The sequence below is a fragment of the Sturnira hondurensis genome, unplaced genomic scaffold (genome assembly GCF_014824575.4).
Source record: "Sturnira hondurensis isolate 20B ecotype Veracruz unplaced genomic scaffold, ASM1482457v3 Scaffold0007797, whole genome shotgun sequence".
NCBI classification, from domain to species: domain Eukaryota; kingdom Metazoa; phylum Chordata; class Mammalia; order Chiroptera; family Phyllostomidae; genus Sturnira; species Sturnira hondurensis.
The window spans coordinates 2,737,586-2,758,910 of record NW_028080428.1 but is presented as its reverse complement, the minus strand read 5'-3'; the positions used below and the strand labels follow the sequence as shown (position 1 = coordinate 2,758,910).

At 55.8% G+C, this 21,325-nt stretch overlaps 2 protein-coding genes across 2 annotated transcripts; one reads left to right on the top strand and one right to left on the bottom strand.

Annotated features, from left to right (window-relative positions):
* Nucleotides 1-66: 66 nt before the first annotated feature.
* On the bottom strand, nucleotides 67-13,468 carry ACTN3 (actinin alpha 3). The gene is made up of 21 exons (XM_037053304.1): nucleotides 13,328-13,468; nucleotides 9,318-9,432; nucleotides 9,011-9,130; nucleotides 8,344-8,430; nucleotides 8,171-8,258; nucleotides 7,612-7,690; nucleotides 7,446-7,527; nucleotides 6,592-6,677; nucleotides 5,951-6,043; nucleotides 5,272-5,502; nucleotides 5,021-5,168; nucleotides 3,868-4,018; nucleotides 3,190-3,298; nucleotides 2,951-3,091; nucleotides 2,526-2,708; nucleotides 2,033-2,167; nucleotides 1,775-1,954; nucleotides 1,236-1,382; nucleotides 1,082-1,147; nucleotides 445-603; nucleotides 67-363 (listed from the first exon to the last, which is right to left on the bottom strand). Exons 1-21 carry the CDS (start codon nucleotides 13,466-13,468, stop codon nucleotides 205-207), a joined length of 2,700 nt encoding a protein of 899 aa, XP_036909199.1. The 3' UTR covers nucleotides 67-204.
* An 852-nt stretch (nucleotides 13,469-14,320) lies between these two features.
* On the top strand, nucleotides 14,321-19,983 carry ZDHHC24 (zDHHC palmitoyltransferase 24). The gene is made up of 3 exons (XM_037053302.1): nucleotides 14,321-14,667; nucleotides 15,769-16,046; nucleotides 19,089-19,983. The coding sequence occupies exons 1-3, from the start codon at nucleotides 14,387-14,389 to the stop codon at nucleotides 19,382-19,384; spliced, it is 855 nt and encodes a 284-aa protein (XP_036909197.1). The 5' UTR covers nucleotides 14,321-14,386; the 3' UTR covers nucleotides 19,385-19,983.
* The last annotated feature ends 1,342 nt before the right edge of the window (nucleotides 19,984-21,325 follow it).

Below are 21,325 nucleotides of genomic sequence, written 5' to 3'. Positions count from 1 at the left end.
AACTTCAGGAGGCTGGTCCTGCCCAAGAACCTGAGGGCCCAGCTTCTGTTTCAGGAACCCAAAGGAGACGGAGAAAGACCCACAATGGATCTTTATTCAGAAACAGTTGGCTGGTTGTAATCAGGGGTCTGTGCTCCGAGGGATGAACAGAATCAGAGGGAGCACCCTCTCTCTGACTTGCATGGAGAACCTCAGAGGTTGAGGTCAGAGGTCGCTCTCCCCATAGAGGGCACTGGAGAAGGCAACATAGTCCAGGGCTCCAGCTGGAGCCCCAGGCCCCTTGTAGGGCGTCATTCGGCGGATGCAGTACTCAGCCTGCTCAGCTGGGAGCTCGCGCCGCAGCTGCTCAGGGGTGATGTAGTTCTGGGGGAGAAGGGGTGTTGAGAGCCCATAGGTCCTACTCCCTGCCCCAGCCCGCCGGCCCCCGCCATGCCAGGGACTCACCTTGTCTTCCGCCAGGATTTTGAAGGAGGCCACAACTTGCTCAGTTGTGTCCGTCTCAGCGGTCTCTCGGGTCATGAAGTCAATGAAGGCCTGGAAGGTCACGACCCCAGCTGCATTGGGGTCCACCATGGTCATGATGCGAGCAAACTCCACTTCCCCCTGCAGAGGTTAGACGCCGGGCATCACGCCCATGGGTGCTGGAGCCTCCTGGGGATTGTCCAGCCCTGGGCTTGTCACTGGGCTTGACAACCCCAGTGACAGGATGCTCCCTTTCTCCATAGACTGCAGCCTGAGTCCTGCCTGTGGCAATGCCCCTTGTTGCCACTGGTCCTGCTCTTTCTTCTGGAGCTCTCCGTAGTGCTGTTCCTCTGAGTAAAAATGTGACAAGCCCAGGCTTTGGAGTCACACAGAACTAGGTCCAAATTTCCAGCTGTGTGTCTTTGAATAAGTTAGTCTACCTCTCTGAGCCTTCAATAGCCTCTGTTCGAAATGGGATATTCCTGCCCAGCCCCAGTGGGTGTGATGAGGAGATCATGGAATGTTAAGGTGGGAACACACAGTAGGGTATATGTGAGTGTCCTTATGTAGGACAGGGCGCTGATGGGACCTCTGGGGCAGAGGTGGGGGGGGCACTCACCAGGTCGTAGCCCATGGAGATGAGGCAAGCCCGGAAGTCATCGGGCTCCATCATCCCATTCCGCTTCTGTAGTGGGTGAGTAGGTGTCAGGTTTGGTCCTCAAACCCCACCAGTCCCCAAGTCTACCACCCCACAAGGCTGGGCCCCTGCTGACCCGGTCAAAGTGGTTGAAGGATGCCCGGAACTCGTTAAGCTGCTCCTGGCTCAGGCCCTTGGCATCTCGGGTCAATACCTGGTTCTCCACCTCATTGATGGTGCGGGCAATGGAGGTGAGCAGCTGCTCCCAGCCCACACGGATGTGCTAGGAGAGCAGGAGACAGGCCAAGTCAGTGGGCAGTTAGTGCCTGGCCTGAGCTCTAGCTCCACCCCCAATCCACTGTGAGATACTGGGCAAGTCCTCTCTCCGGGCCTCTGCACCCATCTGGAGGTTTCACGGAGTCACCTCCAGTAGCCCTTCCTGCTTTAAAGTTTGACAATTTATTACGTATCAAGTACTGATCAACCAGCCGTGCTAACCTGGTCTGGCTTTAGACTGCTATATAACTCTGGACAGGTCAGTTTTCACTTAGGGGGTTTCAGTGCCCACACAGGTATATTGAGGGACTTGGCCAAGCTGATGTGCTGTGTCCAGCTGTGGCTGCCCCAGGCTTCCCCAGCCCATGCCGCCTCGCCTCTTAGCGGGTCTGAGCCCACCTCCATGCCATAGACAGTGTGCTTATTGTCGAATACTAGGCTCTCCTGCAACAGTTGGTGGTCACCCTCCAGCCGGTCAATGTTATTCTTGTAGTTGATGATGTTCTGCTCCTGCTGCCGCAGTCCAGCCATCTGCTCCTCCAGAGAGCCGGCCATCCCAGCTGCCAGGTGCCCCACCTCCTGCTCTCGGGAGACCCAGGCAGGATGAGGACTCCCAGCCCTTGGTGGCCCAGCCCTGCCCCACCATTCAGGCCTTACCTCCATCTTCCCCTGAATCCAGGGCCCAATGGCATTGGCCTGGGCTGCAAACTGTCGCCGGAGCCTCTCGTTCACCTGCTGTCGTGCCAGCTCCTCCTGCAGCATCTGGTCACGGCTGGGCACCAGCTTTCGGACCTGGGAAGATCGGTGGTTGTGGCAGGAGGCCCAGTCCCTCGAACAGCCCCTGCTGCTCTGAGCCGAGGTGTCAGGGCCCGTGGGCAGGCCCTGTGGGCAGATCACTCAACAACTTCATTTATAACGGGTTGTTTTGTGAAGGATGCCCACACACCAGGTTTCATTCTACTTCTCATCAGGCCTGACAGGAAAATGCTGCTGCTTTACAGATGAGGCTGGCAGGCAAGGTGACTTGGCCAATGCCACGAGGAATTTGTGACAGACCCCAGATCCTTCTCTTGAGATACCTGAGGTTTCAGGGTGGTTAGAGTGCTCAGGAGTGGGTAGACGGCAGGGAGTGGCCACAGGCAGCACTGACCGTGTCCCACTTGGTGTTGATGTCCTGCGCGCTGAGGGTGATGTAGGGGTTGGTGGTGCTAGGCCGCAGCCCATACGTGTGGCAGATCTTCTGGATCTCACCCTGGATGCCCAGGATGGCGCCCCGCTCTCGGTCAGCCTCGGGCAATGTTGCCTTGAACTGCTCATGTGCTGTCAGCAGACTCTGCGGGCAACAGGCAGGAAGGATCAGCCAGCACCCCCCACTTCCTGCAGGCGACAGAAAGGGCAGCAACGTTCTCCAGGCCATCCAGTGGGTCCAGGTCAGGGTTGGCTCAACAGTCCAGGCCTCCTGTCTGTTAGCCCAGAGCTGGGGAACTGGGGTTTCCTTCTGTCCCCATCCCCCAAGGGCCTACAGCAGTGGCTGGCAGGATCTGAGGCCAGCTTCCCGTCGTCCCATGCACCCACCTGGGTCTCCTCCACCGAGTGCACCAGCCACACATCCTGCAGGTCCTCCACAGCACCATCCAGCCAGTTGTTGAAGGGTGCTGCCCGCCGTGCAAATTCCAGCTGCAGCTGGTCGATGGTCTCTAGGAGCTTCTCCATCCTCTGAGGGCCGCGGGGATGGCAGGCGGGTCAGCAGTCTGCCCAACAGGCCCACTCACCCGTCCAGTGGCCAAACCCCTGCTCCCTGGCCCCACCCTCACCTCCAGGGCATCTCGCCTCTTCTGGGTCAGGATGCCCAGGTTGTCCCATTGGTCACAGATGGCCTGACAGCGGCTATTCACTGAGGAGGCCTCATGGTAGTCCAGCTCACTAGGGGTGAGAAGAGGGGGGTGACAGAGGGGCCAGACCACAGCCCACATTCCCTCTGGACCCACACCCCAGATGGTGGTGAAGGTGTAAGGCAGCCACGGCAGGTTAGGGTCAAGCTGGGCTTTCGTGAATGGGGAGTTCCCAGCGTGGTCCTGGGGGAATAAGGGTGCCCGCTGGTCTCAGATCAAGTCCCTCAAGATCCAACTTGCATGGAGGAGCCAGGCCCGGAGTTTCAGGGCGGGGTTATGCGGGAGGAGCGAGTTTACTGCAGGAGGGGCCAGGTGGTAGCAGACCAAGCCGCAGAGCTGAAGGGAGTGGGCAAGCCACGGGGGTGGGGCCAGCAACTGCCCCGGTGGGCAGGAGTGTGGGCCGCAGAACAGGGTCCGGAGATGGGGCAGGGGATACGGGAGGAGAGGCAGAACAAGGGGTTCGGGGGAAGGAGGAGGTACTAAGACTGGGTTGTCAAATGCCTCGAAAGCAATGAGGGTGAGGGCGGGACTTGGAACCAAAGGGCGGGGCCAGGTAGGGGGCGTTGCCCAAGGGCGGGTCCGGCCTCGGGCCACACCCACTTGAGCTCCTGAGCCAGCGCGGCGACGTGCTCCACACGGTCCTGGTGTGCCGCCAAGTCGCTCTCAAAGGCCTCGTGGCGCCGCAATAACGCCCGCAACTCCTGCAGCGACGCCGACTCATAGTCGCGCTGGTTGAGCATCTCCTCCTTCCCTGCTCGGACAAAGAAGCAGGGAGCTCGAGTAGGGTTTGTGACCTTGGAGATCCTTCATCTGTGAAATGCAGGTTACACCTGCTTAGCCCACCTGCCCTAGCAGGTTGCTTTGAGGTGCTGGCCTAATAAAGTTAAATGAAACTCTTATTCCAGGACATGGCCCACAAATGTCGTCTGCGTCCACTGACCCAGCACGGTGCAGAGTGGCTCTTGGTACTGTTTGGTATTAGTTGATTCAGAACTACCTCCCCTCGATCCTGAGCCCGACGAGCCCCTGACACAGCTTCCTCTGCTCACCAGTTTCCCCAGCACCTGGCAAGGTGCCTGGCACCTGGTAGAATGAGTAATGAACCTAAAAGTGCTTTGAGAATGACAATTACCATCATTACACAAATAAAAAAATGTAACTGCAGTAGCAATTATTCATTGAGTGCCTCTGCATTTTGCAGAAAAGGTAACTGAGGTTTAGAGGTTTGGAGATCTCAGGGTCACATAAGTGGCCTTATATTTAAGGAACTCTTATTATATCAAACCATCATTATTTATTATGGCCATAATCCATTGTTAGTGCTTGTTCATTATTTTTAGGCAGGAGTCCTTCATTGTAGGACTAAAATCCCTGACAGAATACAGAATGAATGTGTCCATAGAGTAATATATTTGACTCATGAAGTATTTTGGCATCAATATGTAAGTGAGGTTAGGGTTGGGGACTGTCCTTTGGACACATGTTGCATATGCAGATAAAATGCTCAGTGACAAACGTATTAATGCTGAGTGACAAATGGATTAGAGCAGACACAGAGGTCAGAACCAGAAGCAGGTGAGCAGCCAAAGAGGGGCGGTCACCTGTCACACAGCAAAGTCAGGGTCGGGAACGGGAAACAGCTGTCCAACTTCCTGGCAGAACACCTACCCCTGACCCGCACATTTTGCCGAGAGTTCTGCTCTCCACCAGTCTCCACCCCAGGATAAACTCAAGCCCCATGAGGTGCACCTACCCCGGGTCCAGGCTTCGTGCAGGGAGGCCTTCTGCTGGAACTTCTCCGCCAGGTGCTGGAGCCGCTGCAGGCGCCGGATCTCCGAGAGTAGCCAGTCCTCATAGCCCTTCTCCACCTGCTCCAGCCCCTGCCATGCGCTGGCGATGTCCTGTGGGGCAGGCAGAGGTGCCCTCCATCACAGCTCACCCATTGTACAGAAGGGGACATGGAGCCCAAGGTCACCCAGAGGATGCAGGCAGAGCCGGGCTCACCGAGACCAGCTTGCCCTCGGAGGGCATGAAGGCAGGACGGTGGCTCAGCCTCAGCTTGGTCTGCAGCGTGTTGAAGTTGATCTCCAGCTGGCATTTCTCCTGCACTCGAGGGGGCTTGTGCAGGCGCCGGTAGTCCCGAAAGTCCTCCAGCTTGCGCTGCATGGCACTCGTGCTGTGCTCGCTCACACGGTTCTCCAGCCACGGGACAGTGCGGCGGATCCATTCCAGCAGCTGCCAGGTGCCAGGCCGGGGCAGAGCTGAGAGCTCTGAGGGTGCTCACTTCACCCCCCCCACACCAACCCCAGGCTATGGCCAAAAGGCCCAGCCTCAAGCAGAGCTGGGGTTCTGAAGGGCTGAATGGGGAGTCCCCACTAGTCAGGAAAGGAGCAGGATGGTTAATTTCTGAGTGCATGGACCGGTATAGGTTGGCACAGAGCAAAGACCATGAGACTGCGTGAATATGAGAGAGTGGATAAATGAATGAGGAAATAAATGAATGGAAGATGAGTGAATGACCAGGAGCTTGGAAAGGCACAAGGGGCAGAAGGTGGGTGAAGATGTCACGAGGAGGCTGGGGGAGGCCAAGGCTGCTCCGAGGAGAGGGAGACTGCGGGCACAGACCTGGGCTGGCCAGGCTGGGAGAGTGCAGGTGAGGGAGGGAAGGCCCTCTCGGGCTCACCTCACTGGCCAGCTTCTCATACTCCTGCATCAGCCTCTCATTCTCCTGGTTCACGGCCAGCACCTTGCAGATCCTGTTGGCGGCGGTCTCTGCCTGTTGGGGGTGGGGGGCAAAGTGGCCGCCATAGAAAAAGCTGCCATAGACACCCCCACTGACCCAGCCTTCCTCTGTAAAGCCAATGAACCCTGAACCCTAGACCCCAGCAAATAGGAAAAAGGATGAGGAAAGCACATCTTTTCTTTTTTTCCTTTTTTTTTTAAATCCTCACCTGAGGACATGCCCATTGATTTTAGAGAGAGGGGAAGGGAGGAGAAGAGTGGGAGGGAAACAATGATTGGTTACCTCTTGCACGTGCCCTGATTGCGGACCAAACCTGTAACCCAGGCATTCGCCCTTACCAAGAATCAAACTCGTGACCTCTTGGTGTATGGGACCACGCTTCCACACACTGAGCCACACGGGCCAGGGTGAGGGGAGCACATCTTTCAGGGTGGGGAGGGTGATCTCAGGCCAGAGGCCTCTGGTCCTGAGCTCCCCAAGACCCATGTGTGGACTGGAACGGTGGCGTGCCCACCCATGGGCCTAGCACCTCCGCATGTAGGGATGCTTCCAAGGCTGGGGCATGGGCCCATACCCCTCACCTGCTCGGCACCGGCGAAAGCATGGTAGAAGCAGGAAACGTAGGTCATGATGGCCTTCTCGTCGGGCTTTGGGGTGTTCACGATGTCTGGGGGAGGGCAGTGAGGTGTTTATCGGCCAAAGCCAGGGGCGGAAAATGGACTCATGTCCCCACCCAGGTAGAGACCTCTCTTAGAATGAGAGGGGCCAACAATGTCTGGTCACTGCCGCCAACTGCCCGCTACCCCAAACCATCTTCCTTTTCCCTGAAGCCCTCCCTGATCGCCCCAGGGCCCAACAGCCTCCCCCTCTACAGAGTGAGGAAACCATGAGGGGGTGGGTGGGTGAGCAGACACTTCGGCTCTCAGCAGGCACCAGTCCACATTGCCTGGTATCTGTAGCCATCCCATAATCCCTCCTGTCTGTCTGTCTGTCTGTCTGTCTTTCCCCTAAGTTCTCATGCATCAATGACCACACATCCAGGGTAGTAGGCATAGCACATGCTCAGAAAGTGTTTGCTGTTTCGGTTGACCAAAGCCTTGCTTGGGCACAGGGATGAGAGGCAGGGCCTCCCCAGAGCAGCTCCCAGTCTTGAAGGACCGACCCGCTCCCCTGTGACCCCGGTAACTGGGACACCAGGCAGAGGGTGGAGCTGTTAACATAGACGGAGCGGCAGGGAGGCTGGTCCCACTGTGTGGAGAGGGGCACAGAGACGGGCTAGAGGGCTCCTGGAGAAGGCAGCCAGGGGCCCAAAGGGCTCTGACCAGGGACCAGGGGAAGGGCAGGGTCTTCTTGGAGAGGAGAATAGCAGGAGCAAAGGGGTGGCGGTCAGACCGTGAGATGGCAGAGTCCTCCCCTGGGCTAGGCTTACTCTCACCTTCTGCATCCAACATCTTTGGGATGTCCAGGTATTTCTCTGCCACCTCAAAGGCAGTGTTCAGGTTGCCGATGGGATCATCCTAGATGGGCATGAGCGGGCAGAGGTGAAAGGTCTGCTGAGGGCAGAGGTTTTGGGGAGTGGGGCTGGGGCGTCAGAGGCCTACCTTGCGCAGTTTGGCGTAGTCGATGAGGTCGGGGCGGTGTCGGTGGATGAGAGCACAGAGGGCCAGGCCATCCTTCCAGCTGGACAGAAAGAAGGGGTGGGTCAGGCCCAGGTTCAAGTGGAAGCCCTGTCCTATGCTCGCCCCAGAAGCACCCCATCGGGGCAGCCTCATCTGTAAAATGGAGTCAAGCCCAAATTCCTTAGTTTGGCATTTGAGGCCCTTTATTACAGACCTGCACTATCTCCTCCACGTTCACCAGGATTCTTTCACACGTGCTACGCTTAGGCCCCACCTATTTCTAGGTGTTTTTGGCCTCCAGGTCTTTGCCCTTGAGTTCCCTCTGGCTGGAATGCCCTCCCGGGGATGTCGCCAATGCCCACTCCTCCAGGAAGTCTCCCTCGCCCTCCTGGAGTCAATTCTGCATTGACCGAGTCCTCCTATATTCAGACACTGTTCCAGGAACTTGGCTGTGACCTCTCCCCTGTGGCTTGTGACGGGCCAGCTCTGTGCACCAAGCCCTGGCAGAGGCCCAGGCACTCATGCTGACCAGCTGACAGACCTGGTGTGGAAGTTCTGCACGTTGACGTTGCGGTACGGCGCCGTCTTCCGCTGGCACCACAGAAGCAAGCCTTCCTTGGCCGAGGTTTCTGGGTGAGGATGGGGGCGTGTTGGCTGGGGATGGGGACGAGCCAGTCCTCTCACCTTCCTTGTTTCCCCCTACCCCCTGCTCACCCTCCACAGAGATGTCCTGAATGGCGAAGCGCAGGATGATGGTCCAGATCATGCCCAGTGTCATCTTCAGGTTCCCATCCACGATCTCTACAGGGTGGGGGTGGGGAAGATCCCACCTGGCATTTAAGGCCTGTGCTACCAGCCTCAGCTACCTCCCCCTGTTCTGCCCTCTGGCCCTGGTGCCTCACGCCAGTGCTGGCACGTAGTAGGTACTCAGCTGTTTTATATAAAAGGGATTTTTAAAAATATTTTATTAATTTATTTTTAGAGAGAGGAGAAGGGATGAAGAAAGAGAGGGAAAGAAACACTGATGAGAGAGAGAAACATGGATCGGTTGCCTCTTGTACTTACCCGGACCAGGGACAGAACTTGCAATGCGGGCATGGGTCCTAACCAGGAATCGAACTGGCAGCCTTTCACTTTACAGGATGATGCCCAACTAACCGAGCCACACCACACAGGGCTACTTACAAGTGATTCTGATACTGGCTAGGTGTCAGATCCTGTGCTGGCATTTTGGCTACATTTGTTCCTTACAGTCCCTCTCCTGAGGCATGGATGGTTACTCCCATTGTTGAGAGAGGAAACTGAGGCTCATGGAGGTGACTTTTTGATGCCAGGAACACTGGCCAACCCTAGCCTAGGCCCCCTGCTGCCACCTCCTCACCTTCAGCCCCGATGGACACCAGCTTAACCCCCTTGCTGGCAATGAAGTCCAGAGCCTTGTTGACATTGGCGATTTTGTGGAAGCGCATCTTGCCTTTGTCTGGCCTGGGCAGCCTCTCTCCTGGGTATAAAGGGAGAGGTTAAGGGTGAAAAGTCATGAGAGAAAGATGGAAACACTGTCCTCAGACTTCCCCCTCTACCACGAAGTCCCCTGCCCCACCCACCTCAGGCCTCTGCAGGCGCATTCCCCTGGCTTTCTGGAATCCCCTAGGTCCTGGGGTCCCTGCCCACAGATTTGCACCCCTCACCTGAAATGACCTCCAGGAGCAACATGAGCTTGAGGCCATTGCGGAAATCCTCCTCGATGTTCTCGATCTGGGTGCCGGCCTTGCGCAGGTGTGAGTTGCACCAGGCAGTGAAGGTCTGCGGGCAGAGAACAGTGCTCAGACTCTGCAGCCAACGGTAGAGCTCAGGCCCTCGGTCAGGGTAGGTCCCTGAGCCCAAGGCCCTGGATTCAAGTGCAGGCTCAGCCACTGACTTGCTGTGTGTCTGGGCCAGCCTCTTTCCCTCTCTGAACTTCAGTACTCCTGCAAGAGGAGAAAGTGGGGTCCAGGGCTCATGCAGGTCTCAGTTTGGACTTGGGGTATCTCGCCAGCAGCTCTCCAGCTGTGACCAGTCTCAAGTACTGGAAGGGAATTTAGAAAATCATAAAGCAGACACTCCAAAGTATGGGGCCCTCTGAGGTGTAGGGGCCAATGCAGGGTGATACCACCCGTCTGAAATCTGAAAAATTCTGGATCGAAGTATATGTGGCTCTGAGGGTTTTGCCTGTGGGACTGTGCACCTGTGTATTTCTATACCAGCCCCGCTGACCTCTCAGGGCTGTCGTGAATTGGCCTCCAGGTAGACTATGAGTATGTAAGAGCTTTGCAGGTCATGGACCACCGGCAGGCCACCCATACCCACACCTCCTGTCTAGAGGTGATTGCCCTCCCCTGCTCCCCAGAGTTAGCTTCAGCCTCAGTCTCCATCTGGGACATGAGGCCAGTGCATGGCTGTGTGTCTACCAGGGATGGGGTGACCTGGGGCTTCGGCCACAAATTTCAGCCAAACTACCAAGCCTTCAGGCCCTGGATTCTTTCGGGTCCATCAGCTATAAGGTCCTTGGTCAAATCCAGTTTGGGGCTCCAGTCCCAGCTGAGCTACTCTCTGTGACCTGCGGTCAGCTCTATGCCTTCCCTTAGGCTCGGTCTTCCCATTTGTATAATTAAGGTGATGTCGCAGGTCCATGATGTCGCAGGTCGCTCTACCCCAACCTGGCAGGATTTTAGAATTTAGAGCATCCCCCCACCACAAAGCAGATACTCCCGAAAGGTGGCCCTAGAAGTTATTTGGAATTTTTTTCCTCAGCCAATTTCCCTTCCCAGACTAGCTTTTCAGGTGCCCTAAAAACTAGACATGGAAGGTGATGCTTGAAGTTCTTGAGGGGCAGTCATTGCTAAGGGAAATGGGTGGGTTTGCCGTCACCAGAGGTGTGTAAGTGAGTGCTGAGCTCCACTTCTCTCCCCAAGCACAGGAAGAGCAGATGATGCCCTGTAGCTTCTTCGGGTTCTAGAGTCTGGGATGCCCTGGGGCGCTGGACAGGGCTGGGGGAAGGGCAGGTCTGGGTGGCACTTCCATGGCAAAGGAAGGGATTTTTTTTTTTTATCCTCAGCCAATGACATTTTTTTCCATCGCTTTTAGAATTAGAGGGAGAGGGAAGAGAGAGAGGGAGAGAGAGAGAGAAAGGGAGAGAAACATTGATTGGTTGCCTCCTAGACATGCCCCAACCGGGGATCAACCTGAATCCTAGGTATGTTCCCTGACTGGGGACCTTTCAGTCTGTGGGACGATGCTCCAACCAACAGGGCCACATTGGCCAGGGCTGAAGGGCATTTTTTTTTTTCATTTGACAAACATGGTTCTTAATGAGATGTGGTCCCTGCACTGAAGGAACTGACAGACCATCAAAGAGTCGTGTTGGTCTGAGAAGAGCTGGGAGGGACGGATGTCAGAGATTCTAGGGGAGGAGTTCTCCTAGTGGGGGGCGGGAGGCTAATGTTTGGACAGAGCTGGGAGGGAAGAGCCAGAGTTATTCATGCAGGGAAGGGCAGGCAAGGGCACTCCAGGCAGGGGCAGCCACGGGGGCAAGTGCTTGGCAGCGAGAAACGGTTGCTAGGTGTGCGGGGCTGCAGCTCTCTGGCACGGCTGGAATGGAGCTGGGGGTGTTGCGGTATGAGTGGTTAGAGGCAGGCCGGAGGGGCAGCAGGAGCCAGGTCATGCACGATCTTGGGTGCTAAGCCAGGGAGTTTGAACTTGATCCTGAGAGCAACAGGGAGTCAGGGAAGCTTCCAAGCAGAGGAGGGAGGTAGGTAGAACTGTTTTAAACAGCTCATTCTGGTTGCAGAGTAGAGACAGAAGGCTTGGCAAAGCAGAAAGGAGAAGCGAGGAGGTAGTGGCTGGCACCAGGGTGAGAGAGAGTGAGTGAGGAGAACGGGGTAGGATGAGGTGGATGCGATAGAAATATTTGTTCTTGCTGGCACATAAGCTTCCCGAGCTTGTCCCCTGTTAATTCCTGGCACCTAAAACAGAGCCTGACACATAGTAGGACCTCATTAAGAAATACCGAATGAATATTTTTTAATGCAGTTGAATCAGGTGGGAAGAGGTGTTCCACGATTCAGAGGGGTAGCAGGGAGGAGGCGGGACTGAGCAGAGATTTCATTTCGTTGTGATAAACAATGTTGGGTGAGAAAGGAAGGACTAGAATGTCCAGTGTGCTGGAGATGCTGATTAGTTTACAGAACACCTATGCTCCTCAGCCACTGAATTAAGCGATGAGGTGGGTGGCTGTAAGTTGGGTTGAAAGGGTATTTCTGATATTTGTTAAGTGACAAAGGCAGTCACAGGCAGGCACATGTCTTAAGAGGGGCACATGAACCTGGACTGGGGAGAGGCCTGGGTGGGTGGGGATGAGGACAAGAGTTGCAAAGCAGATGGCAGCTGGAGTCAGGGGCAGGGATGACATCACCAGGAGATTGCTAGACCAGAGGACCGCAGCCCTGCTTGGAGACAGGTGCAAGATGAGCCCAGGGGAGGCTTGTCATCGAGGGTGCCCCAGTGGAGTTAGCTGAGCTTCCTGGGCCCTCAGGTCATCTCCTGTCACCTAACTCAGCAGAAGTGCTCTGATTCTGAATCCTGAGATTCTCAGATCCTGCAAATTCCACTGGACACCCCTATCCCCTGCCCAGTCCTGGAGTCATAAACTGTTGACAAATGCTGAGCAGGACCCAGTGACCTCATGGTGTCCTCCCTACCTCTGGCCTGCCACTCCCCAAAGTTTTCTCACTTCAGCCAGGATCATTTCTCTTTTGGGAACCCAGGTGTCCTGTCTCCTCCACTTGGGAAAGTCTGGGAGGGAAAATAGCTCATCAAGAGGGGGCCTGAGTACCCTACAAGGCTGGGCCCAGGCAGCAGCTGCCCATATGCCCCCCTCTAGCTCCCCCAAGCTGCTGCCTCAGCAAAAAGTGTCCATCTGGCCAGAGAGTCAGATTACTATGTAAGGGGACACAGGGCTCCCTCCTCTCCAACCCTGTGGCCTTTTCAGCAGACTCAGAGTCGCTGGGCCAGGGGGTATCTCGGGAAAGAGTAGGGATGGGGCAAGCAAGGGGCAAAGACACTCAGGTTGAGGGGGATCGGGGGTGGGTGGGTCCTGTTTTCTGACAATATATGATTTGGGTTGTATTTCTGCCCTTTCTAAGCTTCAGTTCCTCATTTGACAATTGGAATAGAGTGACTATGGATGCCATGCTGGAAAGAGTACAGAGGAGAGAGCGGAAGGGGTTTGGGATGGCTGCCCCCTCCCCAGCATTCCCAAGTCTCTTTGCTAGTTGTCTGGCTGCAAGTCCTCAGGGTGGGGCCTGGGAATATTTAACTAGAGAGGTGAAGGTGGGGTGTGGCAAGAAATAGATTATTCTTCCAGAAGTCCCCAAACTCGGAACTCCTGAGCTAAGTTCAACCTATTTTCACCAGGGGAAGTGGACCCAGGGGAATGAATCCTGGGGGCAAACCAGAAACTCTCCTTGTTATCCTAAACCCCTCATGAGGGCTACCAGTCCTCTCCTCTAGCCCTTGGGGCACAGCAGAGGACTGATGGGCAGAGCCTGGGCTAAGAAGTGGCACTCTGCAGGCTCTGCCCCTGTCTTGCTGAGATGACAATCACGAACTGATCGGCTTCTCGGGCCTCAGTTCTGCCATCAAGAAATGGGCTAGTACTCACTTTCCGCTGCTGCTTCTCCCAGGCCGGGTCCAGCAGCAGGTCTCGGTCCCAGTCCTCCTCCTGTTCCATGTACTCGCCGCTGCCGGCCACGAAAGGCCCCTCCCCGGCCCCCAGGCCCTCGGGCTTCATAACCATCATCATCCCTCTGGCGTTTTTGGCTTCGCTCTGCTCGGCACTCTCCAGAACACAGGGGCCGCATTAAGTAGCGCCCGGCCCAGCCCCGGATCGGATTCGCGCTAAATATGGGGGAGGTGGGAGGGGCATGTTGGGGGCCGGGGCAGCCGTGTCGGGACCCGGCAGAGGTGGTCCTGGGGCCAGGGGACTGCAGGATCTGGGGGCGCTGGTGTGGATCCCGTAACGGAGATTCGGGGTCCGTGGGCTCTGTGTGACCTTGGGAAAATCACAGGCCCTCTCTGAGTCTGTTTCCTCATGTGTACAATGGAGATGACGGTAATAGTGGCTGCAGACAGCTCTAAAAGCTGCCCTTTGGGCCTCCTTCTGACCCTTTTCCTGCGCGGCTCTGATGGGAAACGGAGCCCTGTCCCCATTTCACAGTCAGGGACACCAAGGCACAGAGATGTTTTTAATGTTTTCTGGGGTGATAAAGGGAGACACTCGAGCATGGGGAGGGACTCCAGGCCAGCTGGATAGGCCAATGGAAGGCTATTAATATCGGGGTGGCGGGGGGCGAGAGAGAATGTGCTGAGCCGGGAAACCCCGACGCCACTGAGGGTGCAACTCAATCCTGTCCGCACACGACCTAGCCAGACAACCCCACTGGGCTACAGCGGGAGGGGCGGGGCCTCCGTTGGTGGGTGGGGCTATAACGGCGCCGCAGCACAAGCTCCAGCACCAGCAGGATTCCAAGCATCTCCCTGGCTCATTCTGCTGTCCAATCACAGCTCCGCATCTGCAGCCTGCTCCACGTGACCCTAAGCTCTCACAACAACCCCTTTCAGAGCTTCCATTGGTCGTGGTAGACTTCCGTCCGACACTATCCCCGCCCTAATACGGAAGCGGCAGGGGTACTCGGGATTCGACTGCGGGTGGGTCCAGGCCATGGGGCAGCCCTGGGCGGTGGGGCGCACGGATGGGGCGCCCGGGCTGCTGCCCCTCGTGCTCACCGCGTTGTGGGCCGCGGCGGTGTGTCTGGAACTGGCCTATGTGCTGGTGCTGGGTCCCGGGCCGCCCCCGCTGGGACCCCTGGCCCGGGCCTTACAGCTGGCGCTGGCCGCGTTCCAGCTGCTTAACCTACTGGGCAACGTGGGTCTCTTCCTGCGCTCGGATCCCAGCATCCGGGGAGTGATGCTGGCCGGCCACGGTCTGGGCCAGGGCTGGGCGTGAGTGGGGCGCGGGATACGGCGGGGAAGTGGGAACCTTGGACAGGGGGAGGGGCTCTAGGACAAGAAGATATTAGAACCAGATTCCTGTAGGATCCGCTTGTTTTAGAGCCAGAGAGAATTTCTTTAGAACCTGGGATGGGAGAGCCAGAAGGAGTATCATTCATTCACTAACAAATGTTTACTGAGCATCTACTATGTGCAAAGTACTGTTCCAGACACAATAGGTACAATAAAACGGGTTCCTGACCTCCTGGAGCTTATTTCAGTGGAGAAAGGGGCAGATGATAAACTATAGGCAAAATAAGCAAGTTTATAATGGACTATTAGAAGATGGTGGTGGTATGGAAACAAAAAGTGGGGCAGGGTAGAAGGGGTGCAAGGCGCAATTTTAAAGAGGGTGGTCAAGGTAGGCTTCCTTGTGAAGGCGGCGTTTAAACAGACTTGAAGGTGAGGAGTTAGCCATGTGGGAATCTGGGGGAAGAGTGTTCCAGGCATAGGGGACGACAACACAAAAGCTCTGAGGCAGTTATGTGCTTAGCATGTTCCAGGAGCAGCAAGAAGGCCAGTGGGGCTAATGTAGAGCAAGAGACAGGGAGGAGAGAGGTTAGACATTTAAAGACCTAGTAAGACATTGAAGGCTTTGCTTTTTACCAGAAGTGAGATGGAGAGCCATTGGAGGCTTTGAGCAGAAGACAGATGTGACATCGATTTTTAAGGATCAGTCTAGTTGCTGGGGTGACACATTAGGAGGAAACACAGGTGGAATCAGGAAGACCAGTCAAGTTGTTGCAATAATTCAAGGGAGAGTTCATGGTGATTTGGGCCAAGTGGTGGCTGTGGAAGAAGTGAGAAGCTTGCACCTGGATGTTAGAGGCCAGAGAAAGGCCTTAGGACTAAGGATGTCTGAGCTGGAAGTGATCTAAGGCCTGCAGTGCCAGAACTGGAAGGGCCTGGGAAGTGGTGTTCAGCCTGCATTTACTTACAAAAAACCTGAGGCTTAGTGAGGCCAGCCTCTGCTTCCCCAGGATGGGCTCACAGGCATGAGATGGGGCTCCTAGAGCTGCTGGGGGAACTGACCCTGTGGTTCCTTCCTTGTAGTTATTGCTACCAGTGCCAGACCCAGGTGCCTCCACGTAGCGGGCATTGCTCCTCCTGCCGCATCTGCATCCTGCGTCGTGACCACCACTGCCGCCTGCTGGGGCGCTGCGTGGGCTTTCGTAACTACAGGCCCTTCCTGTGCCTGCTGCTTCATGCTGCGGGTGTCCTGCTCCACGTTTCTGTGCTGCTGGGACCCGCCCTAGCAGCCCTGCTACGAGCCCACACACCCCTCCACACCGCCGTCCTCCTCCTGCTGCCCTGGCTCATGCTGCTCACAGGTGGGAGCCTGAGAGGCCTCCGTAGAGAGGCAGAGTCCCTAATAGTGGGCCATTCTGGTGGGAAATGGGATTTTCTGGCTGGTTCTCCTGGCCATGCCCTGGGGACCCAGTCCCAGTGTCATGTATGAGGGGTGAGGTATTCAGTTGGGTACGCTGTGTGGTAAAATACCGTGCCAGAACACAGGTACGGAGATCTGTCTGGCAGAATTAGGGAAGGGTTTCAAGGGGTGCTGACGGGAGAGGGGAGACTGGTGGAAGTTCCCCAGGGGGGTATTCTACAAGGGGCCATTCTAAGTGAGGGCTGGATGTTGGGCAGGGAGCAGCGAAGGTAACTTGATGGGAATTGTGAGAATTAAGGCTGGGACCGCAGGTGAGGACTGGGTGCTGGAGGTCTTGAATGCTGATGTGAGGAGATGGCTGTTACCTGCCTGGACAGTGGGGAGCCAGTGGAAGTTACGGGCATGGGACAGGCCAGTCTTTGGAAGTAGGGAGGGGCAGACTTGGAAGGCTTATTGAGAGGCCAGGTTCTGGATGACACATTTATTCCTGTTTCCTCTGCCACCACCCAAGGTGAAAGTCTCACTGGTGCTCTATACTCTGCTTTGTCCCCCTCAAAATGCTCTGGGCTTTCTTTTTCCTGACTCCCTCCTCCTGACCGCTCCACCCACAGTCCCCTCTGTACCCTTGTTCTGCACTTACTCCCTGACCATTCCGAGAAGTTGCTGTGTCTCCTCATCGTATCCAAGTTCAGCTCTGCAGCCCCAGGGGAGGCCTCAGGAGGCCCAGTGGGTGGTCAGTGCCTTCCTTTGCCCACACTGGCTGCCTGAGCAGCCCCCGTTGATGATCCCCTCCTTCCAGGGAGCCTCCAGCCCTCCAGCCCTCCAGCCCTCCAGCCACACCTCCCTGCAGCCCCCTGAAGACTTGGGTTCCAGTGGCCAGTCTCCCTCTGAGCCCCGGGCCCTGTCAACATCACGGGTGCCTGAAGGTCTGGGCGAACGTCCTGTTCAGTGCCTCACTCATTCATCTTCTTCCCATCCTCCTGGTCGCTTCCTTCCCCTGCTCTATGTCCGTACCGCAGACCTTGTCACAATTCAAAGTGTGTCACCTCCCAAATCCCCATCAGCTCTCCCTGCTCCCACCACCTCTTCTTTTATTCATCTCTCTCTTTCACTCCACCACACCTGCTCTGCTAGCCCCTGGCCGCTGAAAGCTGCCACAGATGCATGGTATTTTTTGATAGGTTGGTACAGGACACTGAACTCAACAAGCCCTCCACTCTGCCTGGCCGTCCAAGCCTCTCATAAGCTTGCTCCCTTGATGACTACAACCCAAACCTTCCGAATCCCCTGTCCTCTAAGTCCCCACCTCTTGCAAATCTATCACAGAGAAGACAAGGAGGCATCAGCTGGTATCTCCGGCACCGTTCTGTTCACAGAGCTCTAAGCCAGGCAGACTGCCCCCAGCTTCTCCTCCTCGGAGGCCTCACACTGTGGGCTGGCCTTTCCTCCCACCTCCCCAGGCTCCCTCTATTGACTGCCTCTGTCCCCCTCCCCCCACCCGACCCATGAGCCCTTTCTTCCCCCCACTTCATCCTCCTCTCGTTCTTGCCTCTGGTTCTGTTAGTAGCCAGGCTTCTCCAAGGACTTGCTGGGGCTCATGGCTGCTTTTCCTCGCCCCCCCTCCCGGCCCCACCCATTCCTCCACCTGCTCCAAACTGGCTTCTGCCCCCATCATTCCTCCGAGCCTGCCACAGTCCCATGCCTCTGTCTCCACAAAACCCAAAGGACCCTTTTGAGTTTTCTTGCTTCATGAGATCGTTCAGCCTCATAGAACTGCTGACCTCTAACCTCCTCGAAGCGCTGTCTACCCTTGGTGTCACAGGCAGCGTGCACTTAGGTTTTCTCCTTCCTTTCGGGTTTCCCTTTCTCTTTTTATCTGGTTCCTAAGGATCCGCTTTCCTGGGGCTGAGGTCGGGGCACTGTTCTCTCTCTCCATGCTCTGCGGGGCAGGGGGGTCTCCAAACTGCCTGTGTACCAACTACCCACAGAACCGTCCAGCCTGGGCTTCTCTCCTGAGCTTCCAGAACCATACACTCACTTGTCTCGCAGGCAGCTCTCCTTCTGCCTTGGGACTTGCAGACAATGTTTCTCCCTTCTTCACTTAGCACATGCCTCCTGATCTCCCAGCACCACCCAAATGATTACTTTATGAAGACGGATGAAGTCCACTTCCATTAGCCTCTTAATAAGTTTGCATGGCATTTCTTGTCACAGACTGTTTGTTGAAGTAAAATTCACATAACACGAAATTCATCCTTTTAACTGTTTTCAAGTGCACACTTCAGTGGCATTTCATATTTATAATGTTGCACAACCATCACCGCTAATTCCGGAACATTTCCATCACCCCAAGCAGCAGCCCACAGGCACCCATTAAGCAAGCACTCCGCATTCCTCCCCAATCCCCTCAGCCCCTGGCCACCACCACTGCGCTACTCTGTGGATTTGCCTATTTGGGCTATTTCATATAAACAGCATCACACAATATGTGACCTTTTTGTGTCTGGCTTCTTTCACTGAGCATGTTTCCTGGCATCTTGTAGTTCTGAGTTCAGCAGATACATGTTGCCTCCTGTGGGCCAGGAAGGTGTAAGCCCCTACGTTTCCTCTAAACACACAGCACAGCTGTAAGTAACTAAGAAGGGATCTCGTGAAGGTCTGCGAGCTCCCTGAGGTCAGAGAGGCCATCCACCGTGCACTCAGATATTCGCAGTGCCTGGCACCCTGTCCAGCACATGGGCGGTACTCACAAGTTCGTGATGCGTGAGTGAAAGTTGTACGTAAGGCAGGGGGCTGTGTCCACCCAGGTCACTGGTGTTCCCATTACCCAGCAGGGGCCTGCCAGGGTGCAGGGACTCAGTGTTTGCTGGGGAGGAATGAGCCCTGTTTCTGATAGGGGGTTGGGGTGGAAGAAGGGCGGGAGCTGGGCTTTGGGAGACTGGGCCTGATGCTGCCCCCTGACGCTCTCCACTCTCCCCTCCAGGCCGAGTGTCCCTGGCGCAGTTCGCCCTGGCTTTCGTGACGGACACGTGTGTGGTGGGTGCGCTGCTATGCGGGGCCGGGCTGCTCTTCCATGGGATGCTGCTGCTCCGGGGCCAGACCACCTGGGAGTGGGCTCGGGGCCAACGCTCTTATGACCTGGGCCCCTGCCACAACCTGCAGGCAGCCCTGGGGCCCCGCTGGGTTCTGGTCTGGCTCTGGCCCTTCTTGGCCTCCCCATTGCCTGGGGACGGGATCACCTTCCAGACCACAGCTGATGTGGAACCCGTGGCTTCCTGACTCCAGGAAGAGCTAGAGCTGTACGGAGAGGGGGAACAGTGGGGGCGGGGGGGGCTCAATTCATTTCCGGCCCACCCTAGCCTCAGGTGGGGAGGCAGGTTGGTACTTAATGCCTGCTTTTGGCAACTGCAGCCCCATCCTTGGCCTCGCCCCCGCCCAGCTTGGACTGCTAGTAGCCAGGGCTTGGGCCCTACAATGTTGCCCCTATCAGCGGCCACTGAATGCAGTAGAGGGTCTGGCAAAGGCTGCTCTGCAGCCTGCTACCCCTTTGCCAGGTTAATAAAGTGCCCCGTTGGTCCTTGGACTCCCTCCATCTTTGTGGGTTTCTGGTCCCTCACTGTTGCCTGGCTGCTGTTGAGCATTCCTCTCATCACCACGTCTGGGAACCACAGAAGCCTGAGTCTGTGAGGGGCCAGGGCTCTGCCTCCTGTGACCTCGCTGGGGTGGGCAGGGGGGCACCCACAGGCCAAGGCGGCAGGGAGCGATCCAGGGTATGAGAACGCAAAATTCTTCCCCAGGTTCAGTGCTTTCTAGATAGAAGCATTTCCACACAATTTCAGTGACCCTCTTTCTGGCTAACCTGGGACACTGGGCAGCAATTACGCAGGCAAAAACCCTGAAAGCTCTGAGCGTTGCTGTCGTAAGGTCATGGGGCAGTAAATGGAGGGGTTAGGCTTTGAACCTGGGTCTAGATGCTTTCTCCTTCACCCCTGCACAGCTGAGGGAGGAGAGTGGGACAATCAAGGTAGAGAAATTAGCCAGGAGCTACTTGTTAAAACATTTTTATTTAAATGTGGTAACTAGAGTTACTACATTTAGTAACTAAACACAAAATGTAGTGAATGTGGCAGTAACTCTAAATGTAGTAAATGTGGCAGGTTTGAACACGTATTTGTTTCCTCTTAAATTAAATCTAAAATGCTAGTAGAGAGATAAGAAAGATGTGAGTTTACAAGAAGAGAATAGGAGGCAGACAGCAGAAAACCAAACGGCCTGGCTCATGTACTCTCTTAACAGAGGAGTTGAAGTTGCATTCTCAGAGGGAGGGGCCAAGAGGCAATCAAATTGCCCCTGTAACCCTGGAGGGGCTCAGGAGTCCTACCTGGGGTTCCCATGGAAGGCAAGGTTTGGGGCTGACACTCTAGGGACTGACCCAAAGTCTATGTGGGTGGCAGCTAGGGTACCTCTCCCCCAAGCAACCTCCTCACCCTGTACGGCCAAGCATCTACCCCTCTGGGGTGAGGGGGGATATCTGAAGAAGCTTTGGGTCTCAGGAGCACTGGGGAGAGTAGGGATGAGAGGCAGGACCAAAAGTGGGGTTCAGTGAAAGTCTAAAGATGCTGCTTGGTGGGGGTCTCCCAGTGACCTGGAATACTTGCCAGTCAAGGATGCTCACAGAAGCCCACCTTTCTGGCAGGCCCTGCCCACGCCCCCCAAGGTTCCAGCTGCTAGGACTTGTTTTTCCAAAGGGCATGCTCTATTACTTTGTAACTGGGTTAGGAACTGGAGAGCCTGGTGCTCTGTGCTGTACCTAAGTCCTGGCAGACCGACTTTCCTCCTCTGCTTCACCTGACCTCCACCCCTCCCCCGAATGTCTTGGACATGCAAGAAACTGTTTGTAAAATAAAGAGAAACTCCACTTCCTACCCCCACTGAAGAAATGGATCCCATTTCCTGGGACGTCCCTGCTGAGCCCCTCCCTGGTGGGGGACACACTGCTCTTAATCATTCCCTGGCTTTGCTTTGTAATTTTGTTTGTATTGGTTTTGCATGTTTTTGAGTTTTATATAAATGGAATCACACCATGTTTATTCCGTGACTTGCTTTTTCACTGAACAGTACGTTTCTTAGATTTGTCCAAATGGACGTGTGTAGCTGGAGAGCGTCCTTGCTGGTAGCACCCTCTGAATACGCCACTTGTTTTTCATTTTGTCCCACCGG